This window comes from Haliotis asinina, chromosome 6 (genome assembly GCF_037392515.1).
Source record: "Haliotis asinina isolate JCU_RB_2024 chromosome 6, JCU_Hal_asi_v2, whole genome shotgun sequence".
NCBI classification, from domain to species: Eukaryota; Metazoa; Mollusca; class Gastropoda; order Lepetellida; family Haliotidae; genus Haliotis; species Haliotis asinina.
Window position 1 is genome coordinate 62,269,825 of NC_090285.1, and position 26,016 is coordinate 62,295,840.

Below are 26,016 nucleotides of genomic sequence, written 5' to 3' on the forward strand. Positions count from 1 at the left end.
CTTTTGTCCACAGACTGACGACTAAGCAACTGTTCTATTGGACCAAACACACCAAAGAGCAGAGCATACAACACCCAAGCCTACAACACCTACAAGCACGGTGCATTTGGGGAACCACACCCCCTCACGGGATCATGTACGTATTAACATTGACATACACACGCAAGTACGTAGTCACAGAAACACATTACCTTAAAGCGTAAGTACAATGAAAGATCAGAGTATGATATATGACTTCATCTTAGCATGAAATATACACTCCATTTTGATTCAAAAATATCACGGTAAATATCGAAAACCTCAATTTGTTAATATTCCCAAGAGTTCGATGGCTGGTTATTGTTTAACGTCGCACTTAGCTATATTCTGGTTTGTACATAGTCGAGCCTGGACCTGACAATCAAGTGATCAACATCAAGATCATCGATCTACGAATTTGGGGTACGATGACATGTGTCAACCAAGTAAGCGAGCCTGACCACCCAATCCCGATACAGTTACTTCTAACGACAAACATTGGTTCGCATTTCAGAGATACCTGCTATATGATGGTAGTCGACACAGTGTCAGGTCACAGTATTGAATGCCATTCTTGTTCACACATCACGGATCGATTTTCCTTCCTGATGAAGAAAGATCGTAAAGTTTAATGGTGTTGTTATGGACTAAACACCTGTTGAGATATGAATGGCAACCAAGAAGCAGCACAATGTATGTAGGCAGTTACTCGTATGTGTAATTATATACATTTGTTATTCACACTTATCCAGAAAATATTTTGGGGGACATAGGCAATGTCATGTCAGCCCTTTTACATTTTCATCTGTCACATCATAAGAGAGAGAGAGGGAGAGAGAGAGAGAGAGGGAGAGAGAGAGAGAGAGAGAGAAAGAGAGAGAGAGAGAGAGATCCCGCTTTGTTTTTTTTTCACAATTTGCATACAGACTGCCACATACCACATCATAAAAGCATCGAAAGGTCAAATAGGCTGCATAAGAAGTTAAAAGGCCCCCACATAAATACAATGATAATAATAATAACATTATATCAAGAAGGCTATACATCTATCGAGTGTATATTTTGTGATGCTAGTCCCGTTTTAATCACATTTTTGGAGAGAAAATAATGACAGATTTAATGTTTATATGTTTCATTTATGATTACGACAATTACAATGTCTTTAAAAATAGTATCACAACACGCCAGTAAGAAGGTTCTTGAGAGGCACTTTGAAGTGTCATGGATGTCAACTTCTTCTTAATTATTTACACGTTTCTGGGCTATTCCTGATACATAACGAAGGGGCAAGGAATAGCTCAGAAACGTTCTGTAAATAATGAAGAAGATGTTGACATCCATAACATTTTGTCTTATACACCAGTAAGAAACTAAAATAGTGTGTCAATGTGTGACAGTATACGATCATGGACAGACTTGTTGTGGATATCACTTCCCCTACTGTGGCAGAAAAAAGTGTGGGAAGTGGGGAAGAACCTTTATGGTGTCAAGTTTGATTGTTGCACAAGATGGATCCACAGAACATGTGAGACAGGAGTGTCAAGAGAAAAAACATTTACAGCTTGTGGACAGAGGGAATTGTTAACTTTTCATTTTAGCTGTCACATGTGCCAGTCCACTGGAAATGCTGCTGCATCTGTCAGTCCTGAAGTCGGTCATTCTGTGTAACGTTGGAGACTTCTGTAGGAGAAGGATCTGACCAAGACCTTTGTGCTGATATACAAGATATCACAGACTTAGCTGAGAGATCCATGGAACTTTCAGCTGAAGAAGGTACATTATGTCCTGGAGAACCAGAGAAAGTTGACTACACAGTGCTGGATAGGGGCACACAGAAGGGGAGCCTCGCCTCGTTTAGGGAAGGATATACTAGTACCTATTTTCAAAAGGTTGGTATACATTAAAATGTGTATAATTGAAATAATTCATATGAATATTAGACTTAAGTGATGATATAATAAAAGAGTATATATAACTTTAATTTTACAGTTTCAATTAGTTGTTGATTTAAAACATTGGTTTTGATTTAATGTCTTTTCCTTTGGTTTTCAGCAAATACAAAGTCAGAAGGTTTACGGGCGTTGTAGTTGGCGAACCAAGTGTGCTGCAACTGTGCTTCAGAATACAGGCACATTTGTGAAAGGTTCCCATACACATAATGATCCAGTTGAGCCAGGCTCGCTTCACCGGCCCAGGTGAATCTGAAGGTAAGGCGTTAACTCGTCAAGACGTTTCGTTAAAGTTCTAATTAGCATGCGAGAGGCTTAAATGCTCTGTCGCTTCGAAGTGACTAAAACTAGCTACTACTCTATTAAGTGATAATGGGATTAAATGAATTCTTATGTAATATTTTAGATAATTAACAAGAACAGGTGATTATTGATTCAGCTAATCTTGATTCTAATCTATATTCAAGGTGAAGGCGACAGCAGTGTCAAACTTCAATAATCTGGTTCGGCCTAAAGACCCAAAGAACTTGGATTTTGAGGTATTAAATGCATAACGTACTTAAAAGTAAGGAGATTATTGGTAATAAAATATACGCAGATATTAAGTAAACTATATAGACAACATGTTTTCGTCGGGTAATTTTCTTTAGTTTCTAGATGATTTCCTGCTTGAGAATTTCCTATGCGGTGACGTTAAAGAGCGCACCTTCTATTTGCTACAGAAAGGCAACTCTCCCAACTTTCACATGCCCCGCATTGGTTTATAGATGGTACATTCACGATTGTAAAGGACCCATTTAATGAATTAACGTCTGTGCCTGCTTTTCTGAAAGGTGAAATGCAAAATTATTAATGAAGATGGTGCTTCTCTTCTTTGCTGTCACCCAGAAGAAGCTCTGCTACATCAAGGTGTTTGGCAGCTGCTGGAGTGCCTACCCAACCTTCCTCAAGTGAAGGTCATGAGTATTGACTGTGAGACTGCCACCTGGCGTGCTGTAGGTGTCCTCCTCCCAAGCGTGAGGCTACGTGGATGTGTTTTCCACCACACTCAGGTCATTTGGAGGAAATGACAAAAGTTGGGACTTCAGGTACATGTACCACAACAGTTTTATATAGAACAGATTATGATAATGAAACTGTTTCAAAAGATATCACATGATACTTTAATTCTTATAATATATTAATTGCAGAAATGATACAGGACCGATCAGTGCGTGCATAAATTCATAAATGAAGTCATGCCCCTGGCCTACCTCCCAGCCCGTCATATCAGAGCAGTCTTCCTGACACTGGAGCATAAATCTGCCACACAAGGCCTCATGTCTCTGTACGACTACTTAAGCTGGCAATGGATGGCACCAGCACATTCGCTGTCAGCAACTGGTCTGTCAGACAATCTGAAACAACAACTCTGTTAGGGGTAACTTGATATAATATCATATCATAGAAATCTAAAAATCATTTACATAAGATTATGTATTCATGCTCGCCAGAAATGGCGAGCGGACTCTTGGTCTGTAAAAACTCATCCCTGCTCTACATAAGGGAGCTACGCAGGTGGGTCTCCATGCAAGACTTTTGCATGATGGGAAATTGAAACTGTACACAAGAACAACAGCCAGCAGGACCCACGACGAGATGTTTGCTGCCATGGATGTTCTTTAAGATTGGAGACATTAGCCCGATGGAACTGCTGTGCTTGTTTTTGAGGCTGACAGGACCAACCGAGTGTGAAATGTCAGTGCGATCTACGGTGACTTTTTTGCAATGAAATATATAACCATTACATACACCTGTTGTTTGTCATTGTTTCCTTTCTAACATTAAAAAATCTATTCAAAACAGGACTAGTACGCACAAAAAATACACAACATAGATGTATAATCTTTCCACGGCCCTTTCGTCATGCGGGGATCCTTCACAGAGGGCTACATAGAAAATGTTACTCGCTTGTAAGTGGGATACACTGAAAGTAATAGAAGAGCGCTCAGACAATCATAAAACGACCTTCATGTGTGAGTCAAGATGAAAGAGGATCTAGCTGCAGCCTCTCATTACATCTCAAGACACAAGAAGACCAGCATTTTGCTTGATCACGCTACACTCTTTCACGAACCTATTCCCTGTCAATACTTTAACTTGAGAATCAATAGTTAAAACATAATGCATTAGAGGCATGAATTATAATTAAAAGAACTGTTTTCTCACGACGCGAAACAGACATGGATATCAGACGTCTAGGTGAAATCGTTTCCACAATGGTTTGCTAGGCGGTGAGGTAGCATTTCCAAAAGGAGTGGGTGCCACCTGGGCAACGGAAATTGTGGTTTATCGTACCAAATCCAAATGCACTCAAACTTTATAGAAGCAGGTGTGGTTTACAATTTAATGAAACTACAAATGACAACAAATCATTAAACTTAGTCCTGGTTTTATAGTCTAGGATCCTTTTCCAGAACTCCAATGAAGAAGTAAACCCGCATGATAAGAATATTCATTCACTTATCAAACATTACATTAAGCTGCCAAATGTCCTCCTCTCTCAACTTTATGGTATTAATCAACAACATATATCAAATGGTTTAAAAGTAAAAAAATAATTGTATTACAGTACATATATTTCCTAAGTCGCTGTGCTTGACAAGTTATGTCATAAACAAGATACATTATGCACAGCGACTTGCTCATATATGCATTTCCTTCGTTAAGAATAATTTTGGAAAAATATACAAATGTATGAGGAAATATATGCACTGTAATAATAGCATTCGCAGCCACTGCGGTGCATAAAAATAATACCAATTATATTCAGTCCGCCTTTGCCTAAATTACTTTCCTTTTGATCCAGCCAACCCACCAAATTCATAAATTCCAACACTCTTGACCAGCATCTTGAAGAGCACAAATCATGCATGGGTAAAACTTACTATCACCTGTACTAATACCTCCAAAATTCCTGAACAAACTGCCAACTACATGTCTTCCATTTTATCGAATATGCACCAAAATTTGTACTTGCTCCAGGGAAATGAAGTGCATCACTACTCACAGGCCAAATTCATCCTTGCCAATACCAAGCCCCATGTGTACATAATAAAGTCTCCTTGTCATCTTCGATTCGAACATTTCGAAAGGTATAAGTTTATCTCTCTGCCAGTGCCTGTGAACACGGCATCATGCCAATCGACACTACTCCATGGTGTTCCACCTTATTTAGCCTTGTTTTCTGATTCTCGACATTCCCACAGCCTAGAGTTCTACATCAGCTCCTTCTTTAGTTGATAAATTCGTCATACACTATCATTTCACAAAGGTAGTGTAATCATCCACAAAGCAATCACTTCTTCAGTATTGTAAACGTACAATTTGATCAAAGATTTCTTCGATTTTCGCAATGTCTAAAACCCCTAACCACCTCAGCATATGTCTGTTGATGCCTCAAATGTTCTTTTCTACAGAAACAAGTCCTCACTGTCACTTGACCTGGCAGTCATCGTGTGATATCGTGTCATCGTGTGTCTTGTCGCTACTCCATGTTCATGCTCTCTATCCACTAAAGATGTCATTATTGTATTTATCCTGCGCCCTTCGGTTTTGTGATTCACACCACCGGATTGTGCACCTTCAAGGTGTCAATCTTGCTCGTCTTCGTCACTTCTTGGGCTCCGCCCTTTCACGTATTACTACCGATACGAGTTTACCCTTCCAAAATTTCACATTTTGCTCTTGGAATTTCTGATGTTAAATGGCCAACAAAGAGTCCTTTACGCCAAATGGATGTTTTCTTGAGGATAGTCAAGACTTGGTATTCTTTCCCACTGACGTTCTATATTTAAACTGAAGCTGAACGTACGAGCAAAACACTAACTACATTCCAGTTCATTGCAGAACCTCTGGTTGACGGTCAAATCACTTTGCGAAGATCTTGCCCCAGTTCTAATTCATTTATCGCCATCACTGCTTCGACTACGTCAGTTCTTTTCATCATGTTGTTCATGTTTTTCAAAGTTCTGCTGCACTACTGCATAACGTGACCAGCATGTGTTGAGTCCGGGATCGATCTGCTTTCCAATCTGGACAAGAGGTCTCGGATATAAAAACTGGGAAGGCTCTCCAATGAGTTGTTCCAGCCATACCTGAGATCCTCACGTTTGTTGTTAAAGGTAAGTCATCTTTAGTGTATTACTTTGCCAATTTGCTGAACTTGGTTTAAGTCCTTCTGAATTATTCATCCACGAATTAATGAATAATATGAAACGTGCTGTTCGAATTTACCACTTGGTATATTTCATATAGTTATAGACACCAAATAGGATACGGAATAACTGGGAATCCGAATCAATGTGGCAGTTGTTTATGGTATTTAAAATAACATATTTTAGCTACTGGAGTCGCGGATGCTTAATAAATATCATGTTTATTCAGTTATGTAGAGTGCAAATGCAAACATTATCGTCGTGCATGTATATTTACAATATTTCAAATTACCTACATTTCTTTTACATATCCCTTTCTCGTGTTATATGTTAGTCAGTGAAAATGTGTAAATGTTAAAATATTCAATTGTTAATATTAGGTTTTGTCTAAAGCCACTACGGTCCGAGGCTCGCTCAGCTGTCAGTTCATTGTTTACTTTAAGGCATGACGCCAGGAATAAAACGTAGGTATCTTTAACGTAGTTGTCTTGGTTACAACATTTACAGTTTTTTTGTTTTTGTTTTATTTCTTTTTTTGTTCAGCCTCGCGCACATAATGTTTCCGACTGAAAATAATCGAATCTGGACTAGAAATTCCAGCGATCATCATCATGAGCAGCGATCTATGCATTTGAGATACGAGGATCAACAATGGTTCTTGAAGATATTCCAACCGGGATGTTCACGGATAGTAACTTGGCCTCTCTTTTATGTTTACTTGCGTATACCTGTAAAGAATCTCAATAACTTTCACTTTTACTTTTAAAGATCAAATTATGGGAAATGTATGTTTATGAAGTAGTAAGTGAAACACTATTTCAGTAATATAGAATTATCTACGTAATAACTGTCTGGCAATGGTGGATTCGGTGACTTAAAGAATGATCAACGTACTTCCTTTGGGTCACAATTGTTCGCCAGAACAAAACCAGGTCATTATCAGTCGGCTTTGAACCAGCCATGTGGCTCTGGGGTCTGTTCTGACCGGTGACGTTATTCAGCAGCATAAGCAGAACAATTGGACATCGGAGTCAGAATCAGATTAAAATGGAAATACCATGACGAAGACAGAGGTACTTATTCAGCGACACACGGGTCCGTATGCATATGAATACAACGCATTTAATAAAACTGGCGTTAAGTGAACTCTGCGTATGTGGACGCCGAACCCCAGTCGACTAAGGGAGCACAGATCGTCATTCTGGTGGGCAGCAAAGCTATTTATTACCTTGGGTTTGAATCCAGGTATCTCCAGTTTGTGTTTCTACGTTCGTCCACGACACACTGGTGCTAATACGTTTAACCGACATGGAAAATTCCAGAAAGAAAGAATTATCCGCACAAAAAAAAATTGAAGTCCAAAGCACAGCCTCCTGGTCGTCAAGAATATTGGACTTGTCCGCTTGTCCCAATGACTTGACCCTAATTGAGATCATCTATAAGGTGTTCTCTTATGTTGAAGCCACACAATCAATTTCTGATTTCAGCTTGTCTTTTGGAAAGAGTGAATTATTGTGAGTGGGTGAATTCATTCATATCGCCTATGTGACCATGTTCTACATTAAATAACTTAGGAGGTCGAAAACATCGGGGTTCATATTTTTCGTACGATGCCCTAGAGCAAAATATCACATGGTGACGTGACGTCATGAACAATGCTATGACGCCATGTCTCTCCTCAGAGACTGCGTTCTCCCAGCCTATATTTGAAAGTAGATCTGGGTTTATTTTCCTCAAATGGACGTCTTCGGTATTAAACAGAATATTGTATCCGTGCCCAGAGCATATTATGCTTACGTCACTCGTCCCTGGACACAACATTTAGACACTCGTGTCGTAAACACAGAGTAAGACGGGCACTCATATAATACCCTCTGTATGTTAAGTGTAATATGGGAGAAACTGGCGTTTGATTCCAAACATGGATACAATATATGAAGCCTCCGTCGTGATATTGCTTGAATATTGCTACATGCGGCGTAAAATCACACTCAATCACTTTGCAATACACATTGATCATAAGCCTCGCTCTACTTAAGAAGCTCAGAAACTCGCAAAAAAACATGCGCGTGAATGTACTGGTGGAATCCGATGATTAGTTGAGACGTACTTAGACACAGGTACTCGACATTCAGGTTCCATTTCCACCGTCGATACAATGTGTGAAGCCCTTTTCTGGTGTCCAACGTCGTGATGTTGCCTTGATATTGCTACATGAGGCGTAAAACTAAACTCACTTCCCCACTTTCACTTGTATGCCCAGCAAAGGCCGCCATTGCGTAGTCATTGCCTCTGTCAGTGTAGCGTCGGCGCACCGTACACGGCGAACCAGGCTGCCGGATATGACGCCAGGAATAAAGTGTGTTCAAAATATCCTGATTTATCAAGTGAAGTGGAACAGCGTCACAAGGGAGCGTAGGGGGAGAGAAATGGGGATACTGACATCCGGGTGTCATCAAAATGTGAACCTTTGCTTGAAAACGTATTTCCTCGAATGAAACACTGGTTAAGGAAACGAATACAGAAATGAGTGATTCATGAGTTTTTTGTGTTAAAAGATACATGTTGTGAAATAAGTAAGTGAGTTTAATTTTACGCCGCTATTAAAGCTTTTCCAACAATATCACTTCTGGGGACACCAGAAATGGTCTTCACACATTATGTCATGTCGGGACTCGCACCCGGGTCGGCGTAGCGAGCGAACGCTGTAACAACTTGCCTACCTAACCATCCTCACTCTTATGGAGAGAAAATACTGAAAGTATTTGGACAGACTAACTGACTGGAATCACTAAAATCGACCTTTCATACCTAGAAAGATCATTGTATCCAATCCGGGTGGTGTAATTTTGTTTTGAGGATTTCGACCGGCATATTATGTACTTATATTATATACTTATACATCACAAACGAACAGAAGCGAATGGACACTGAAAGACAAGAAGGTTTAAAGTGTTTTGTAAAATATAAGGTCAAATGACTGACAAGGAAAAAAACAAAGTTCATCCCATGACTACCTTTAAGTGTAGGTCAAATATTTAGGTAGCCACCTTTGTCAAGATAACCCCCACCAGTTATCCTCCTTAATCCCACTTCCTTCTTGAATAGATAAATCAGGTCACATAAGTGTACGTAGTGATAGGCGAAGATCCAATTCGTTATTCAGCTATCTATACCATGGTTAAGCAAACCAACCATGGTCCGAGATTCAATATCCGTTAATATAATTAGATGAATATTCATAGTTCCACAAATGCGGCAACTGGGTGATTGGAACATTTTTTAAACAATACTGAAAAAGAAACCCACAAAATCACACCCAAACCAAAACCCCACCACCCTAGAAAACCAAATCCCCACCATCTCCACCAAAATATAAGGAAATCAAAACATTAGAGAAATCAAGAAACTGCAAACAACCAACCCAAAATACATTGCTCCTTCTCTCAACGCAAACGTATATCTTGGCTACAACGTATCTGTTACATGTTATGTGGTATCCTAGTGTCATGGACGTTCTATCACCTGACCACATGTGTTCAAAACTCACAGGAAAGAGTTCTGTTATTAATTTTTACGTAAATTACTTGGGATGGGAGAAAACGGGAGGACCTCTTACCACCTTAAAAAGTATTGTTCCAAACTACTCTATTAATGATTCCTTCATTGGCATTTGGAATCTTACGTTCTTATTACTTAATCTATTAATTACAAAAGATATTCTCTCTAAGACTGAAAAACAATATAAATACCTCCCAACAATCTAAGTGTTTAAAATCTAAGTTAAATATGGTAGGATATGTATGATCATGGTATATATTGTCTCCTGAAATCAGTGTAGTGAGAACATACCGAAACTCACCTTCGGATATATTTTAAGTACAAATATGTATATGCTACTTTTATACACGTTCCATTGCGTCTGACATCTTCAAAAGTCATTTAAATCCAACGAATATCAAAGCCCCTCCCCCGCTATCAACAGAAATGGCCTACAAAATTACGTCAGACAACTTACGTGATTTGTCTGCGTGAACATTGCGCATTTGGAAAGAAGAGTTTGAAGTTCAGTCGCCGTCATTCTGAATGAAACGTCATTCACCAACATTTTTGTTCAGTTAATAATAAGAGTTAACCCAAATGAATTTATCAACTTATTTACAAGGTTGGTGGCAGTTATTTTTTAGTTTTACTGTGACAAGGACGCCAAAACTCGGAATGTTGGCGTACAACACGAGCTAGAGTAAGACATGCAGATGTGTCGGGTGGAGTGCATTGTGCCCAAGTTATGCTCATTAAAGGCACACTTCTTCCAACATCATCTAGTACATACGTCTTGCATTTGCAGCACAGGTGTCCATCTCATATCGCATCACGTGTCACTTTCACCCTTACTCACCCGTGAAGATCCGGGGTATAATAATGGCATGCCTTAACCCATGCCTGTCGTGCGATCTGGTTGACACGTGCCATCGGCTCCAAGTTGTGTAGATTGATGCTCAGGTTGTTGATCACTGGTCAAGACTTGATTATTTACAGACCACCGCCATACAGCTGGAATGTTGTTGCGTGCAGCGTAAAACCGAACTTACTCACCCTTACTCTTCACTTTGTACACCAGTGGCTGCTACTTGTCAATAAGTGACGTGCTTACTGTAAAATTCGCAGATGATGTCGCTGTTACTGGCCTAATTTCTGATTTTGAGCATAATTATTGCATAGGCATTGCAAAATACTTATCTTGATGTATAGACAATTTTCTTTTTCTGAGTGTAAAGCAGATTAAGGACGTAGTGGTTGACTGTCGGAGAAAATAAGGGACCTCTACGCCCTCATTATATTGATAATACTGAAATTGAAAGAGTGGACCATTACACGTATCTACGTGTTAAATTCACAACTGTCGTTTTCCAAGCACACCGATCAAATTTACGAAAAAAGGCAAACATTAAAGACTTTATTTCCTTCGCCGCTTAAGAAAAACATATCGACCGTTTTTTTAACAAACCTTTATTCAAAGTGTAGTGACTTACCTTTTTTATGTTGGCACGGGGGTCGCAACGAAAACAAACATTTAAAAAATCTAATACTGCCACCAAACTTACCGGAGTGTCTTTCGAGTATATTTCCTTTATCTATGAGAGCCAGACTGTAAAGAGGGCAACTAAAATAAGATTTGATAGTTCCCGTATTTTATCTCACCATTTTGAACTACTTCCATCAGGAGGCCGCTTTCGATTACCTCCCCTTAAATAAACAGGGCTCAACAGCCCTTCATGCCATCCGATGTTCGTGTTATTCTTGCAAAAACTGTTGTTGTTTTTAAATAGTCATCATAACGACTCTTCGGCTTGTTTGAATACGTGGTTAATGGTATGGAATCACCAGCATCTGTACATGTAATTATTGTGTATTTTTATAAATTTAGTATATATTCATTTTGTGGCCGTTTTTGACACAAAAAATCCTCCGAGGTAATAAAGTTGTATCTTATCTTATGATTATCCTATCACTGTCTTAAGCTTACGAATCAACGCTGTCGTCATTGCCGTGAATCGGTCGGGAAATGTGAGACACGCTTGGCATCGGAGAAACGTTTCCGTTCAACAGTTTGTTTGGCAGATTTAATTTTCTTAGATGCTTCTTTTCTTTCTTTCTTTTTTTGTGGTGCCAGGTTTTCTGCTTGATGAGAACAAATCTTGACTTTTACTTCGACGATAGCGCTTGTGCAGAACTTCCCTTTTCTTCGTATGGCCAGATTTCTTGACAAGTACAGGAGATTTGTCATTGAAGAATTCCACAACTTCAGAAACGTCGACAGTAGGTTCGAAAGGGTTTTTTTCAAAAGCCACAATTTCGGAAACCTCGGCACTAGGTTCCACATGGCGCGAAGGTTATAACAGTCGCGAAGGACGGAATAAATTGGTGTATGCCACATTTGTTATAAATCTGGGAAAAGGGTCCAAAACACCCCACACCCCACAGACTTTTTAGCCTGACGTCACTTAATGTGAAAAGTAAACATGCGCAACATCAATTTAACAAAAACAACTTGGTCACTGAAAGCATTCTTAGACCAATCACGTTTGGTGTTAGATAAAGGGGTTGGCTGATCTGTGGAAGTTAAGGTTTGATTGATCATGACGATCATGAGCCATACATACAGAGGTCGTCTATAGCTACCACAATAGTGCAAACTATTTTCTGTGTCAGACTTTCATTTCTGTGGAAGTCACGGTGGCTGAGCAGGCTAGGCGGCTGACTTTGTGTGCAGCGGGCCGACGGGCAGATGCTATTTCATACACTGCCTTATTCTACCTTTATGCCATATCAAGTCCGTGAGGCTGACAGACACTTCCTGTGAAGTGTGAAGTGCAATGGTCAAGGGGAGGTAACTCTCGAGTTAAAGCCCCTCAGTTCATGGCCGCAGAACTGAGTGTTTCTGTGTCTGGTTATCAAGAGCAAATACGAGCACGCTTACGTCAGTCAACTCAGTAGATCAGATGTTGGTGGGAAGGCTCTAATAAGACCAACTGCATGAGGTAAGGAATAGGTGATCACGATGAATTCCATTCAAGAACGTACACACGTTCATAACCCTCAGACTAGCGAAAGTATTATTGTGGCATCAATCAAGGTATATTCATAGTGTCGTATGTGTACCTTTCGTACCCCCACTAAGTTTTTAAAAAGGAAAATAGGTAAGAGTTCCTCCCATTCCCCCATCCCAAATAACATTTATATATTGATACATACTAGAATTATTTACAAAACCTAACACAACAATTACTAGAGGACTGACAAAAGATCTAAAGGCCCAAAAATTAAGTACAATATATTGAGTTGAACCACTGAGTATTGCCACTGTTTATCTGCAGAAGAAAGAATTTGGGGGACAGAAGGAACTCTTCCTGAAAAATACAAAGGTAAGATGTAGAAGTAACGAAAAGCACCTTAATAACATGCAGTTTATCCAGTACTGTATAGAAGTTGTTCTACCCTAACAGCTTATTCATGTTCTTCTCATTGTTATAGATCAAGACGACGAAGATGAGGACCCTATCAAATTTACGTTGTTGTGTGAAGCAACTGATGTCACAGACTCCCAGAGTTTGTGCAGTACCAACTCTCGGAGTACCCCCATTACTCAGCCCCTCGCCACCTGGCAGCCCATCCTACTCTGTCCCACATCGGCAATACTCAGCCAGGTCAGAAGCCTACCATGATCGGCCATACATCCCGAGGCGAACCCTGATGTATGTACCTGGACATGATGTGAACAAGCTGCGGAAAGTGCCAAAACTCGGTGTGGATTGTGCTGTGTTGGAGTGCGAAGACGGAGTGGCCCTCAATCAGAAGGTAGTTAAAAGTTACACCAGGTTTAAATCTTTTGTCGGTGGACGTAAACAGAGTTGAAATTGATTCCATGCAGTACAAACCTAGTTCCCTCACGTTCCACTGGGCGTTCTACGGGGCTCTGTCCTGTGGCCAGTATTGTTTTTTACATGTACCACCACTCTCAGATATAATCTCTTATCATGCATAAGAATTCGAGAAATATGCAGACAACACCTAGATAAGGTCGTCTTCCTCAGGATTTCATAGCAGTCAAACATGGTATCCAATCATGCATTGACGTTTTGGAATGGATGCCCAGTAATAAACTGAATTTGAACTCTGATGAAACAGAGCTTTTGCCAGTTGGTGCACCTAACATGGTCAGAGAACACATCGCACATACCTTGATCAATTTTTTGACATCATTCATTACACATTTATTTACCACTCTTGTTGCTCTGAAGTACTTCCATGATGTTTTGTGGTTTGCAAACTTATCACAGACCTTTGGATTTTGTCCATTTTTTGCCAACTATATGCCAGTTTACAATGCTAAAACAATCTTCTCAAACTCTTCTTCAACTGTTAATGAATAATTAAAACTTGATAACAAGGATTAAACAAGAACCTTTAAAGCTGAGGATGAGTAGGGGGATTTTGTTCACTCTTATGTCAAGGGTGGGGAGGAGATAATGTTTGGCTGATATTTTTGGAGAGAATTTCTCCCAGGTGAGTTTGTCTGGGGAGAGGGTGGGAGGGGAGTGGTTGTGGATTTGCGTTGACTTGCTTCTGTTTGACCGTATCTACTGAAGACGCAGCAAATCAGTCTTGTAAGTTGCTTATGTCTTCAAGGCGGGACCACTGCAATCCAGTTTCCTTTGGTCTCCCTCTTCATGAGGTCACTTGTCTCAAGTGAGAACAGAGTACTGATATGAAGCCACTTTCTTTGGTGCTTGACATCCTAATCCCCCGAACTTGTGTTTTAGGCTGAAGCTCGGGAGAACATCCGTCAGATGCTGGATGAAGTGGACTTCTCAGGAGTGGACTGTGCTGTCAGAGTCAACTCTGTTTCCAGTGGTCTTGTTGAGGAGGACTTGAGGGTCATCTTCAAGGCTGACCGACTTCCTCAAACAATACTCCTGCCTAAAGTGGACACTGTAGAGGATTTAACACAGGTGAATTGTATGATGGTGGAAATAGTTAGTCTGCCTCAAATCTATGCATTGGGAAACTGTAGGTTATTTGTTGGGTGAAATAATGTCCAGGTCACAGATCAGAGTTCAGGGGCAAATGGGTGTAGGTCACAGGATAGAGGTGGTGGAATAAGAGGTGGTGAAATTGTGTGTAGGTCATATATCAGAGGTGGTGAAATTGTGTGTAGGTCATAGAGGTGGAGGAATAGTGTGTAGGTCAGAGGTGGTGAAATAGCGTGTAGGTCAGAGTTGGTGGAATAGCGTGTATGTCAGAGTTGGTGGAATAGTGTGTATGTCAGAGTTGGTGAAATAGTGTGTATGTCAGAGTTGGTGGAATAGTGTGTATGTCAGAGTTGGTGGAATAGTGTGTATGTCAGAGTTGGTGAAATAGCGTGTAGGTCAGAGTTGGTGGAATAGCGTGTATGTCAGAGTTGGTGGAATAGTGTGTATGTCAGAGTTGGTGGAATAGCGTGTATGTCAGAGTTGGTGGAATAGCGTGTATGTCAGAGTTGGTGGAATAGTGTGTATGTCAGAGTTGGTGGAATAGCGTGTATGTCAGAGTTGGTGGAATAGCGTGTATGTCAGAGTTGGTGGAATAGTGTGTATGTCAGAGTTGGTGAAATAGTGTGTATGTCAGAGTTGGTGGAATAGCGTGCATGTCAGAGTTGGTGGAATAGCGTGTATGTCAGAGTTGGTGAAATAGGGTGTATGTCAGAGTTGGTGGAATAGCGTGTAGGTCAGAGTTGGTGGAATAGTGTGTAGGTCAGAGTTGGTGGAATAGCGTGTATGTCAGAGTTGGTGGAATAGTGTGTATGTCAGAGTTGGTGGAATAGTGTGTATGTCAGAGTTGGTGGAATAGCGTGTATGTCAGAGTTGGTGGAATAGTGTGTATGTCAGAGTTGGTGGAATAGCGTGTATGTCAGAGTTGGTGGAATAGCGTGTATGTCAGAGTTGGTGGAATAGCGTGTATGTCAGTCTTGGTGAAAAAGCGTGTAGGTCAGAGTTGATGAAAAAGCGTGTAGGTCAGAGTTGGTGGAATAGCGTGTAGGTCAGAGTTGGTGGAATAGTGTGTATGTCAGAGTTGGTGGAATAGCGTGTATGTCAGACTTGGTGAAAAAGCGTGTAGGTCAGAGTTGATGAAAAAGCGTGTAGGTCAGAGTTGGTGAAATAGTGTGTATGTCAGAGTTGGTGGAATAGCATGTACGTCAGAGTTGGTGAAATAGTGTGTATGTCAGAGTTGGTGGAATAGTGTGTATGTCAGAGTTGGTGGAATAGTGTGTATGTCAGAGTTGGTGGAATAGCGTGTAGGTCAGAGTTGGTGGAATAGTGTGTATGTCAGAGTTGGTGGAATAGTGTGTATGTCAGAGTTGGTGGAATAGCGTGTATGTCAGAGTTGGTGGAATAGCATGTACGTCAGAGTTGGTGAAATAGTGTGTATGTCAGAGTTGGTGGAATAGCGTGTATGTCAGACTTGGTGAAAAAGTGTGTAGGTCAGAGTTGATGAAAAAGCGTGTAGGTCAGAGTTGGTGAAATAGTGTGTATGTCAGAGTTGGTGAAATAGCGTGTAGGTCAGAGTTGGTGGAATAGCGTGTATGTCAGAGTTGGTGGAATAGTGTGTATGTCAGAGTTGGTGAAATAGTGTGTAGGTCAGAGTTGGTGGAATAGCGTGTATGTCAGAGTTGGTGGAATAGCATGTACGTCAGAGTTAGTGAAATAGTGTGTATGTCAGAGTTGGTGGAATAGCGTGTAGGTCAGAGTTGGTGGAATAGCGTGTATGTCAGAGTTGGTGGAATAGTGTGTATGTCAGAGTTGGTGGAATAGCATGTATGTCAGACTTGGTGAAAAAGCGTGTAGGTCAGAGTTGATGAAAAAGCGTGTAGGTCAGAGTTGGTGGAATAGCGTGTAGGTCAGAGTTGGTGGAATAGCGTGTAGGTCAGAGTTGGTGGAATAGCATGTACGTCAGAGTTGGTGAAATAGTGTGTATGTCAGACTTGGTGAAAAAGCGTGTAGGTCAGAGTTGGTGGAATAGCGTGTAGGTCAGAGGTGGTGAAATAGGGTGTAGGTCAAATATCAGAGGTGAAATAGTGTGTAGGTCACACGTCAGAGGTTGAGAAATAGTGTGTAGGTCAAATATCAGAGGTGGAATAGTGTGTAGGTCACGTCAGAGGTGGTGAAATAGGGTGTAGGTCAAATATCAGAGGTGAAATAGTGTGTAGGACACATGTCAGAGGTGGAGAAATAGTGTGTAATCCACATGTCAGAGGTAGTGAAATATTACGTTGGACAAGCTAGACATTTATGCTGTGAAATTATTCCTGTGATAATGACTGACACCAACACAGTCGTCTGAACACTAGATATGGTACCAGTTGCTGACCAGACATCATGATGGAGAATCAAACCATGTAAACTGTTTTATGTTAAAAATATTGATTTACTGAAGATAAATGGGAGATAAGTACATATAACAGAATCAGTTATTTTGAATAAAAGGTTTCCATACTCCCTGACTTCACAAATACCTCACTAGTTAGTATGTTCTGTGTACACACATCAGTACAGTAAGGGAGTGAGGTGTGTTGTCTGTTGCATGTACAGTCTTCATTCTGCATTTTCCCATACAATTTGCATTCTTTATAAGACATGTAGACATCTGATTGTTTAAGAATTATGATCAGTTTTTAAAAGAATACAGCACTTCTCATTCCATAGTACCTCTTGAATTAGGTTTTCCTGGTCACAAATGTCATTGCACATGGATGAAAACCCTATGTGAAGCAGGAAGCTTGTTTCATGTGAACTATGAAGATCTGTGTTAGAATTGATCTTCTGTAACCCATGCTTGTTGTAAGAAGCAACTAAAGGGATCAGGTAGTCAGGCTTGCTGACTTGATGGACACAACTCATTGTATCCCATTTGGGTAGAGTGATGATCATGCTTTTGATCACTGGATTGTCACTAACAGACTGAATTATTTACAGACTGCTGCCAAATTCTGGAATATTAGCTGAGTGCAGCGTAAAACTATACTCACTCACTCACTAGTTTGAGTTAATTGCTGTTATCATCAGTGTGTAATGGGTGCTGCAGTTCACAGACCTCCTCCAAGCTGTAACTGCAGACCGGAAGGACTACTGCCCATACCTGCTGACCTATGTAGAGAGTGCCCAGGGTGTTCTAAACATGCAGGATGTTCTACAGAGGGCCAGGCAATACTCCATACAAGGTGTGTTCTACATGGACGGCGTTGTGTTTGGCTCAGACGACTTCTGTGCAGACATTGGTAAGAAATATGAAAATAAAACTTAACTGTACATGTTTGTTAGACACGGAATATGATTAGTCCTTCCCCTGACTCTGTTAGTAGCTCACGAACTTGAAAATGATATTGTCTACAGCTGCTCAGATTGTAACACCTAAAACTGAGTGGATTGCAATATCAAGATTGACAACCATGTTGATGTTCTTCGCAGTCTCTTACCAATATTTGTAGTTAATAGCATGGATGATGAATCTGCTGAAGGTTTTGCAAAACATGGCACACCATTGATCAACACAGTCAACACTGAGCTCAGAATTCTGCCAAGTTAAAGGCTTTGTATGCATGTATCATAGGAATGTGGATTTTGATATATAATTTGTCAGTCAACATTAAGTCTGTCCTGAATACTGGCTCCAAGAGACATTCCCTTCTAGTTCCAACCCGCTATGCTGAGAGAAATTCTCAAGGAGCCTGCACAGTAAAATATTAATCACAGTGCACATTTGGCTTGACTTTGCATATTCTTGTGATGGGTAACACCTGTTAGGCTCTTTTCTGTCAGCATGTGTTGTCTTTAACTGACAGTCATTTATGGACACTTAAGACATGGTATAAATCATGAAATTAATGCGTCACAAATTTAATGCGAGTTTGAAGGTCACCTTTAATCTTTAATGTTCATTTTCAAACTTATTAGGTTCTTGAGAGGCATTTACTTACAAAGTAACCTGAATTGCCCTTGTTAAGCAATGAATGGAAATGAGCTGACAATATCTTGATTACGCTGCCTTGTTCGATCATGTGATTGTTTTCTGCAAGTTTTCTCATAACATCACTTTTAAACTTAATCTGGCTTGAAACACTTCAAGGTGAGCAAAGATCGCGACATGATCCTGTGTGGTTGGAGAACGTCTGGTCTGCCTGATGTGCTTGAGTGACTTTAAACAATGACCAGTGATTGTAACCAGTGATAATTACATGTTGCTTGAGATACCTGTAAGGAGTGACCTGTTTGGATGTAATGTGTAGTGTCAGCACTTCCATTGTTTTTATGTAGTAGTAATTTGCCGATGAGCAAGTCCAAGGGATATCAATTAGTGTCATGGAAATTAGTGCTCATTTGTCAATTATTTTGTGAGCGATATCTAAATAGTCATATTAAATAATTCTGTATTCTTATGATAAATGCAAAGCTGAAGGCAATAAAGATGACAAGAGGTTTATGTTTTCTGTCTTGAGTTGTCGAAAGTTGACGTGGTCAGACTGGGATGCATCATTATAATGATGCAAGATGAGTACAGATGCATTTTTCACGTTAATGAAATGCTGACATTAGTTTCATGATTTACCAAAGTGTGAGTGTGACAGTGAACATTTCTTGTGGATAAGTGCTAAGTTTAGCTATGTGTATTGATGATGAGACTGAAGTGTATATTTTCTGCGTACCAGGAGCTGTCAGGACGATAGATGCAAGGGAACTGACTTATGCCAGACAGAAGGTGGTGATGGTGGCCAAGGCGTTCCGACTGCAGGCCATTGACCTGGTCTTCATCGACATCAAAGGTGGAACTACATGTGCTATCCTGTTGGGACGCTAGAACAAAATAGTTCTTTAGTCCACGTTTGATTGTTATTGCCTTATAAACATGAATGGGTGGCAGACCAGGTTGATAACTGTAGAGCTGGGTTACCTGTAGATTTGCTTGTTGAAAGCACTCAGTAATGTTTAGACATATCATAGCGGTCTTTAAATAATCCAGAGACTAGCGTCATGAACATTGATTTACACAACAAGGATATGATAACGTGTCAACCAAGTCAGTGAATCAGTGAATTCTACCACAGCAATAGTTTCGTCTTAACAAAGGTTGGTGTTGCACCATCTGTAATGTTGATTTCATCCATGCTGGTAGAAGAAGTGACTTTGTGACGTGGGTGATGGTCTGTTATGATACCTTGATGGGATGGCTCATAGCTTGAAATATCAGTAAGTGTCCCAGTTATTTATTATTTTCTTCTTTTTTTTTTATTTGCACATTCTGCTGGAATATTGGTGATAGGGGCATTAAACAAGACTCATGGAGGCAGACAGGGGGACAGACAGACAAACATGCACTCAGAGGACAGTAGTATTTTGCAAAAAGTATTTGGCCTTGTGTGGAGAAGAATGGTGAGATGATGTAGTGGTTATGGCATTTACTTGTCATGCTGAAGACACATGTTCAATTCCATGGACTGGTACAAAGTGTGAAGTGTGTTTTGGGTGTCAGCTGTTTATATATTCCTGGGAACATTGCTAAAAGCCATGAATAACCTTCCTCACTCTTTGAGGGAGATGTAATTCAGGGGTGTTATAAAAGTTGTCTCTCTCTAGATACAGAGTCTCTGCGCTATCAGTCACTGGAGGGAGCTAGGATGGGGTACACTGGGAAACAGGTCATTCACCCTGGTCAGGTCTCCACAGTTCGAGACGCCTTCACTCCCAGTGAGGAAAGAGTGCAGTGGGCGACAGAACTGGTCGCAGCATTTCAACAGCACCAAGAGTCAGGCAAGGTATGCAGATCTCTTGAAACTTTTGTATGCCAGATTTACAAATCTATATCCCTAGAAAAAATGTCATCACTGCTGACAGTGACAGTCCTTCTGAAACATTTGGGAATTGTATCTTCCATAAAGAGATCCAGATGAACTGACATAGTGGTGTGTCTACATTAGATCAAACAGTAACATACGTATAGGCCTCATTCATACTCAAGCAGTGATTTACAGGACACAAATTCCTGCATCATATATGAATAAATATTGACAATGGATGCTACAAAATTTATTAGCACATCCACATGGATGCAAAAACAGTCCAAATAGTTTTTGTAAAAATTTTGATCAAATAACAATAAGTTATCACTGAGTCGACTGCTAGCTGGGTTATGGTATCATTCGCAATTTGATTACTGTAACAATGTGATGATCATGATACACAGTACAACAGTAAGTGAATTACAGCAATACTACAACATAGTAATAACATTTAAGTATCTGGGCTACCTGTACCCATGAAAGTTAACAGCAGGAGTCCTTGCACTGATGTCATTTGCTTGTGACTTCCCAGTAATGAGAAGTAACTCCTATGTTCAATATGGAATCGATCCCATGAATATATAACTAAAGTGAGCAAATGTTCATTTGCATGATTTTAAGTTTGTTTTAAGTCGGTCATTGGACAATAAACTAATTGTTACTAATCCTGCGCTACTGGCTTTCTGCATTTATTGGTTATGACTCAAAACATGGCTGTGCCAGATCATTGATGTTGAAACACATAGAACTGTGATCACTTCCTGATCCCAGATAAACACCACACATCACCAGAAGGTGAGTTTCTACCAGATCCAGTGCCTGTGCAGTGCCTATAAAAATCATCCTCACTCACTCCAGTGTCTGTATGGCATTTCTACTAGATCTGCTGGATCTAGCACATATAACATCGTAGTGAGTGGCCTATAAAACCATACTCACTCACTCCAGTGCATATACCAGATGCAGGAACTACATGACACCTCCACTACATCCAGTGACTCCAGTGTTCAGAACCTCCCACATCTTCAAGAGTTTGGCAGCTGATGGTTGCGCCACTGTCTACGCTGGCTTCAACGTTGGCAGACTGACACATCTTGCCCTCAAAGATGTGTCTATCTACCTAAGACTGGGCATGGCGTTTACGCAATCCTTTGTCTTGAATTCATCAATAGGGCAGCCCAGGAGGATAAGGAAATTAATCGTGTGACAGTATTTCTCCATCAAGTGCGTCTTACAAGGTGTGAGACTCAAGGGATGACAGTCGCGGATCTGAAGATCACATGGATGCTTCACCCTATCTCAAACTTTGTTTTGGCTATTAACACTGTCTCTGAAGACCTGACAGAGTTGAATATATACAGGACCGTCACCTCTCTTCTATGATGTGATAATTTAGTGTGCTGTCTGCCATATTGCACAATCTGCATACAGGTAGCAGCTGTTTTTCACCATGCATCTTTATGCTAACTGGGTGGAGTTGACTTCTTAACTGTGACATTTTAGACCTTGTACCATTACTCACCCTGGTGTACATTAGAAACCGTTTTTCAAGCAGAAAAGATTCTCATTTGGAATTCTCCCCACAGCTGCATGGTACAAATTTTAGAAACTCATCCCACGTGTGCTGTCCAGACTGATGTCCAACAGGGAATGACAGGTGGACATTTGTGTCTCCTGTTTCACTTAACTCAGTTTATTTTTCTTTTAGTGAAATTGTCCTTAGATGCCATAGGTGGTGTCACTTTGACTGAGCAACTTCCAAACTACCTATGTGTTAGTTGGTGCCTTCATGCAGAATTGAGGCACGCACTTACTAGATCTGATAACCTTAGGATTTCGGCAATGAGATCTATAAGCTGTTTGGAGCTCATGGCAGTGTCCCTCGCCATCCGTCACTGGGCAACACGATTGTTGCATGGTTTAACAAGAATTTGTCTGTTTCCAGAAATAGCCGACACCCATATCCATCTGAGAATATTCCTAGTAGCAAATGCTATATCAGGATTTGACAGAGTGTCTTTCACAGAATGAATGCTGGACAAAGAGATACTAGTTTATGTGTCTCTGTCTCTGGATGGTCATTCTGGGCAGTGGATGGCTTAATCCTTTACTGGGGGTGCTACAAACAAAATATGTTTCTTACGGTCTTGCTTCCAAATGTTTTAGTCACAATCAAGAATTAACAGCTTGACTTCGACTAAATGTAGTTGGTCCCAGATGACCAACCAGATGTTAGTTTCCGATTTTGAGCAACCAAGTGTCAAGAGCTCCTCTGCAACTAATTAGATGTGGAAACATCCTAGTGCAGTCTCATCCCACGCCAGAACAGCTCATTTAACACACTGCATCTGCAGGCAGTTTTATGTGCCAATTGCTTTTTGACCAAAGTATATTGTTACTGCATTGCCAATGAACATTGGACTCCCGTTAGGCACCTGTATGACAATGGGCATTTGTTCCAGCTTTTGTGGTGCCATGAAGCAGGATCCGCAGAATGTATCAAGCATGTTTTAGCAGTTTCCTCGTTATATTTTTACAGGAAGGAGTTTCAAGTAGGGCATGGTTGCCACTTATGCTCGTGGCAAGACCCTTCGTTTTAGCAGTCCTCACTGACAGGAGCTACCATGCATGCTTCGCTTATTTAGTGCTTGAGTACACAGGCTACAGTTTTGACAACCCAACATGAATCTCAACGCATTCCTATACCGCCTACACGGTGTGACTTACAAACCACTGATGATAGAGACGAAAGTCATGTGCTTAGTGTTAATTGGGTCAAGTTTGATGCAGTCATGTTTTTGTGTCTTGACGTCAGGCACATTCTTCGCCAGTCAGTATCCACACTATGTGTCCAACACTTCAAACCATCAGTGCCAGACCAACACCTCACCAGTCCCCGACGGATATGACCCTGTTGTTCACCACAAAGTACCATGATGTTGTGTGGGGAATGACAAGTGGGTATGTCAGTGAAGGAGTAACACTTGGTTAGACGGAAGTCCTTGCCTGTTAACTGCTTTTCTATAGCTGATAACACTTTAAATATCTTGCGATCCTTTTCCATTTAAGCATACATGGCTTATATGCAAAGTGCCATTGAGATATAATCCCTCTCTGTCAACCATTCTTCCAGATTCCATGAAGGTGTCTTCATTCATGATATTTCTCCCCATCAAGCATAATGACTCTGGGTGTGAAAGAGTTGTTCCGAGGGAAACACTACGCTAGGGCCTACCCTGTGCTTTCAGCTTCCTCCTCTCTTCATCTTCATCTGAGGGGTTTATTGCATTATTCAGAGGTGGCAGATGTCATTTTCCAGTGATATGTGTTCACACTGATCTTTACCCAGGATCAGGAAGTGTTCACAGTTCTACACTTTCCAACATCAGTCGTAAGCAATAAGTGCAGGAAGTAAGTAGTGCAGGATAAGTGTAGAAATTAAAAAAATATTTAGATTTTACTAAAGTATCATTACTGTATATGACTAGCACCAGTGTTTCACATGAACTGCCTGGATAATATACACTGGACGAAATAGATTAGGGATATTGGTATTTTTATGGTTGATATCTTACGTGTGTGTCGATAAATGAATATAGATTTCAAAATTTACATATATCCCTAACTATTTTTGTCCAGGATAACAGCAAAAGAAAATCAAGTTTCCAAAAAATGAAATCTCTTAAAAGTAAGCATTCTTGTTTATGTCTTCTACATGAAAAAACAAAACAAAAAAACTTGACAGAGTTATCCCTAAAATAAAAGGAATAACCATTGGAAATACAAAATTTCTTTCATCTCAATTGTTGATGACACAACACTGCTTTAGATAGTACAGAAACTTACCTTAAGAACTCTGCAAATCCTATGACATCATTTTTGGGTTTAAAGCTTAACATGAACAGAACCCAAGTAGTTAAAATACAATCTCTGAAAAATTCTAAAGACATCGTATGTAAAAATGTAAATTAAATTGGAATGAAACTGAACTTACTCTCCTTGGGATTATTTTCATGCACAATTTGTCAGAAATGGTGGAAAGGAGCTACATACAAAGATAAGTTGAAAGAACTGTGACTGTCGATGAAGAAATGGTCAGCAAAAGTCTTTACACCTAAAAGTAGGTATGTTGTATTGAATAGTCTTATACTGCCTAAACTGATTGATTTATTCTAACCTCTCCCTAATCCAAATGCAACATTTATAAGAGAATTAAACTCAGAATTCTATAAATTCATTTGTCAAAATAAACCCAATAAGATAACTAGAAAAAACACTTAGCAGATTAGTTGAAAATGGGGGACTGAGAGTACCAAACGCAGAAAATAAAATCAAATCTAAAACATTACATGGATTAAGAGGTTGCTCTAAAATGATTCATAACATTATTTTATGCTAATATTAAAACAAATGATATGAACTTTGTATCAAAATGTGAACAACACAACATGGAAAATGCTATGACAAAGAACACCAACAGTTTAAAAAAATGTGTAATTGTTAAACAAACTCTTTATCTCTTTACAGATTTTTGTCATGTTTATATTTTTCTCGGGTGGTGGGGTAGCCTAGTGGTTAAAGTGTTCGCTCGTCACGCAGAAGACCCGGGTTCGATTCCAACATGGGTACAATGTGTGAAGCCCATTTTATGGTCTCCCCCGCCGTGATATTGCTAGAATATTGCTAAAAGTGGCGTAAAACTAAACTCACTCACTCACTATATTTTTCTCAGTTTCCATGGAAACAATTCAGACTTAGTCACGAAAGGGAGGGGTGGGTATCGTTTAAGGAGCAGAGCTTCAAAACCTCTAGCTATCTCTCAGCAAATCTTGGTAGATATGTGAAGCAGGTCCCAAAGTGGTGCCTTCTGCTATTTACAGATTTTTGTCATTTTCTTTCCTGGTTTCCATGGAAACAATCCAGACTTTTTCTCCAAAGGGAGAGATGAGATTTGTTTCTGGAGCACAACTTGAAAACCGTTCCATACCTTTCAACATAAACTGGTAGATTTATGAAACAGAATCTACCGTGGTGCCTTTTGCTATTTGCAGATTTTTGTCATTTTTATTTTTCTTGGTTTCCATGGAAACTTTGTCTCTGAATGGAGAGGTGGGCTTCATTTCCAGAGCACAACTTCCAGAGCAAAACTTCTCAAAACATATGAAGCTGGACTTAAATAAATAGCAGAATGTACTCAAACTGTGTGCTTAGTAACCCAGATCCTGTGTTTCATATTTCAGGGAGCCTTCACCTTTCATGGAAACATGATTGACATGCCTCTTCTACTGCAAGCAAAGAATATACTGAAAATTGTGAAGAATATTGAGTCATCTGGTTCTTAACAGATAAATGTTTGAAAGAATGTTGAATGTGTTGACATGTATTATGTAGTATTTATGGCAAGTAAATTATATTAAACAGATCATAGTTGTCTGTGGTCGCTGTGTGATGATTACTTCTAATGTAATGTTGAAATCTGTTT

At 40.1% G+C, this 26,016-nt stretch overlaps 1 protein-coding gene across 2 annotated transcripts; it reads left to right on the forward strand.

The window, feature by feature from the left end:
* Positions 1–12,461: 12,461 nt before the first annotated feature.
* On the forward strand, positions 12,462–25,956 carry LOC137286405 (citramalyl-CoA lyase, mitochondrial-like). 2 transcript variants are annotated; one of them, XM_067818252.1, is made up of 8 exons: positions 12,462–12,705; positions 13,042–13,089; positions 13,199–13,522; positions 14,488–14,676; positions 17,786–17,978; positions 19,407–19,520; positions 20,332–20,510; positions 25,775–25,956. In XM_067818252.1, the coding sequence occupies exons 3-8, from the start codon at positions 13,214–13,216 to the stop codon at positions 25,874–25,876; spliced, it is 1,086 nt and encodes a 361-aa protein (XP_067674353.1). In that variant the 5' UTR covers positions 12,462–12,705; positions 13,042–13,089; positions 13,199–13,213; the 3' UTR covers positions 25,877–25,956. The 2 variants fall into 2 exon arrangements, with proteins under 2 accessions (XP_067674353.1, XP_067674352.1); XM_067818251.1 differs by lacking the exon at positions 13,042–13,089 and having other exon boundaries at positions 12,557–12,705.
* Positions 25,957–26,016: the final 60 nt, after the last annotated feature.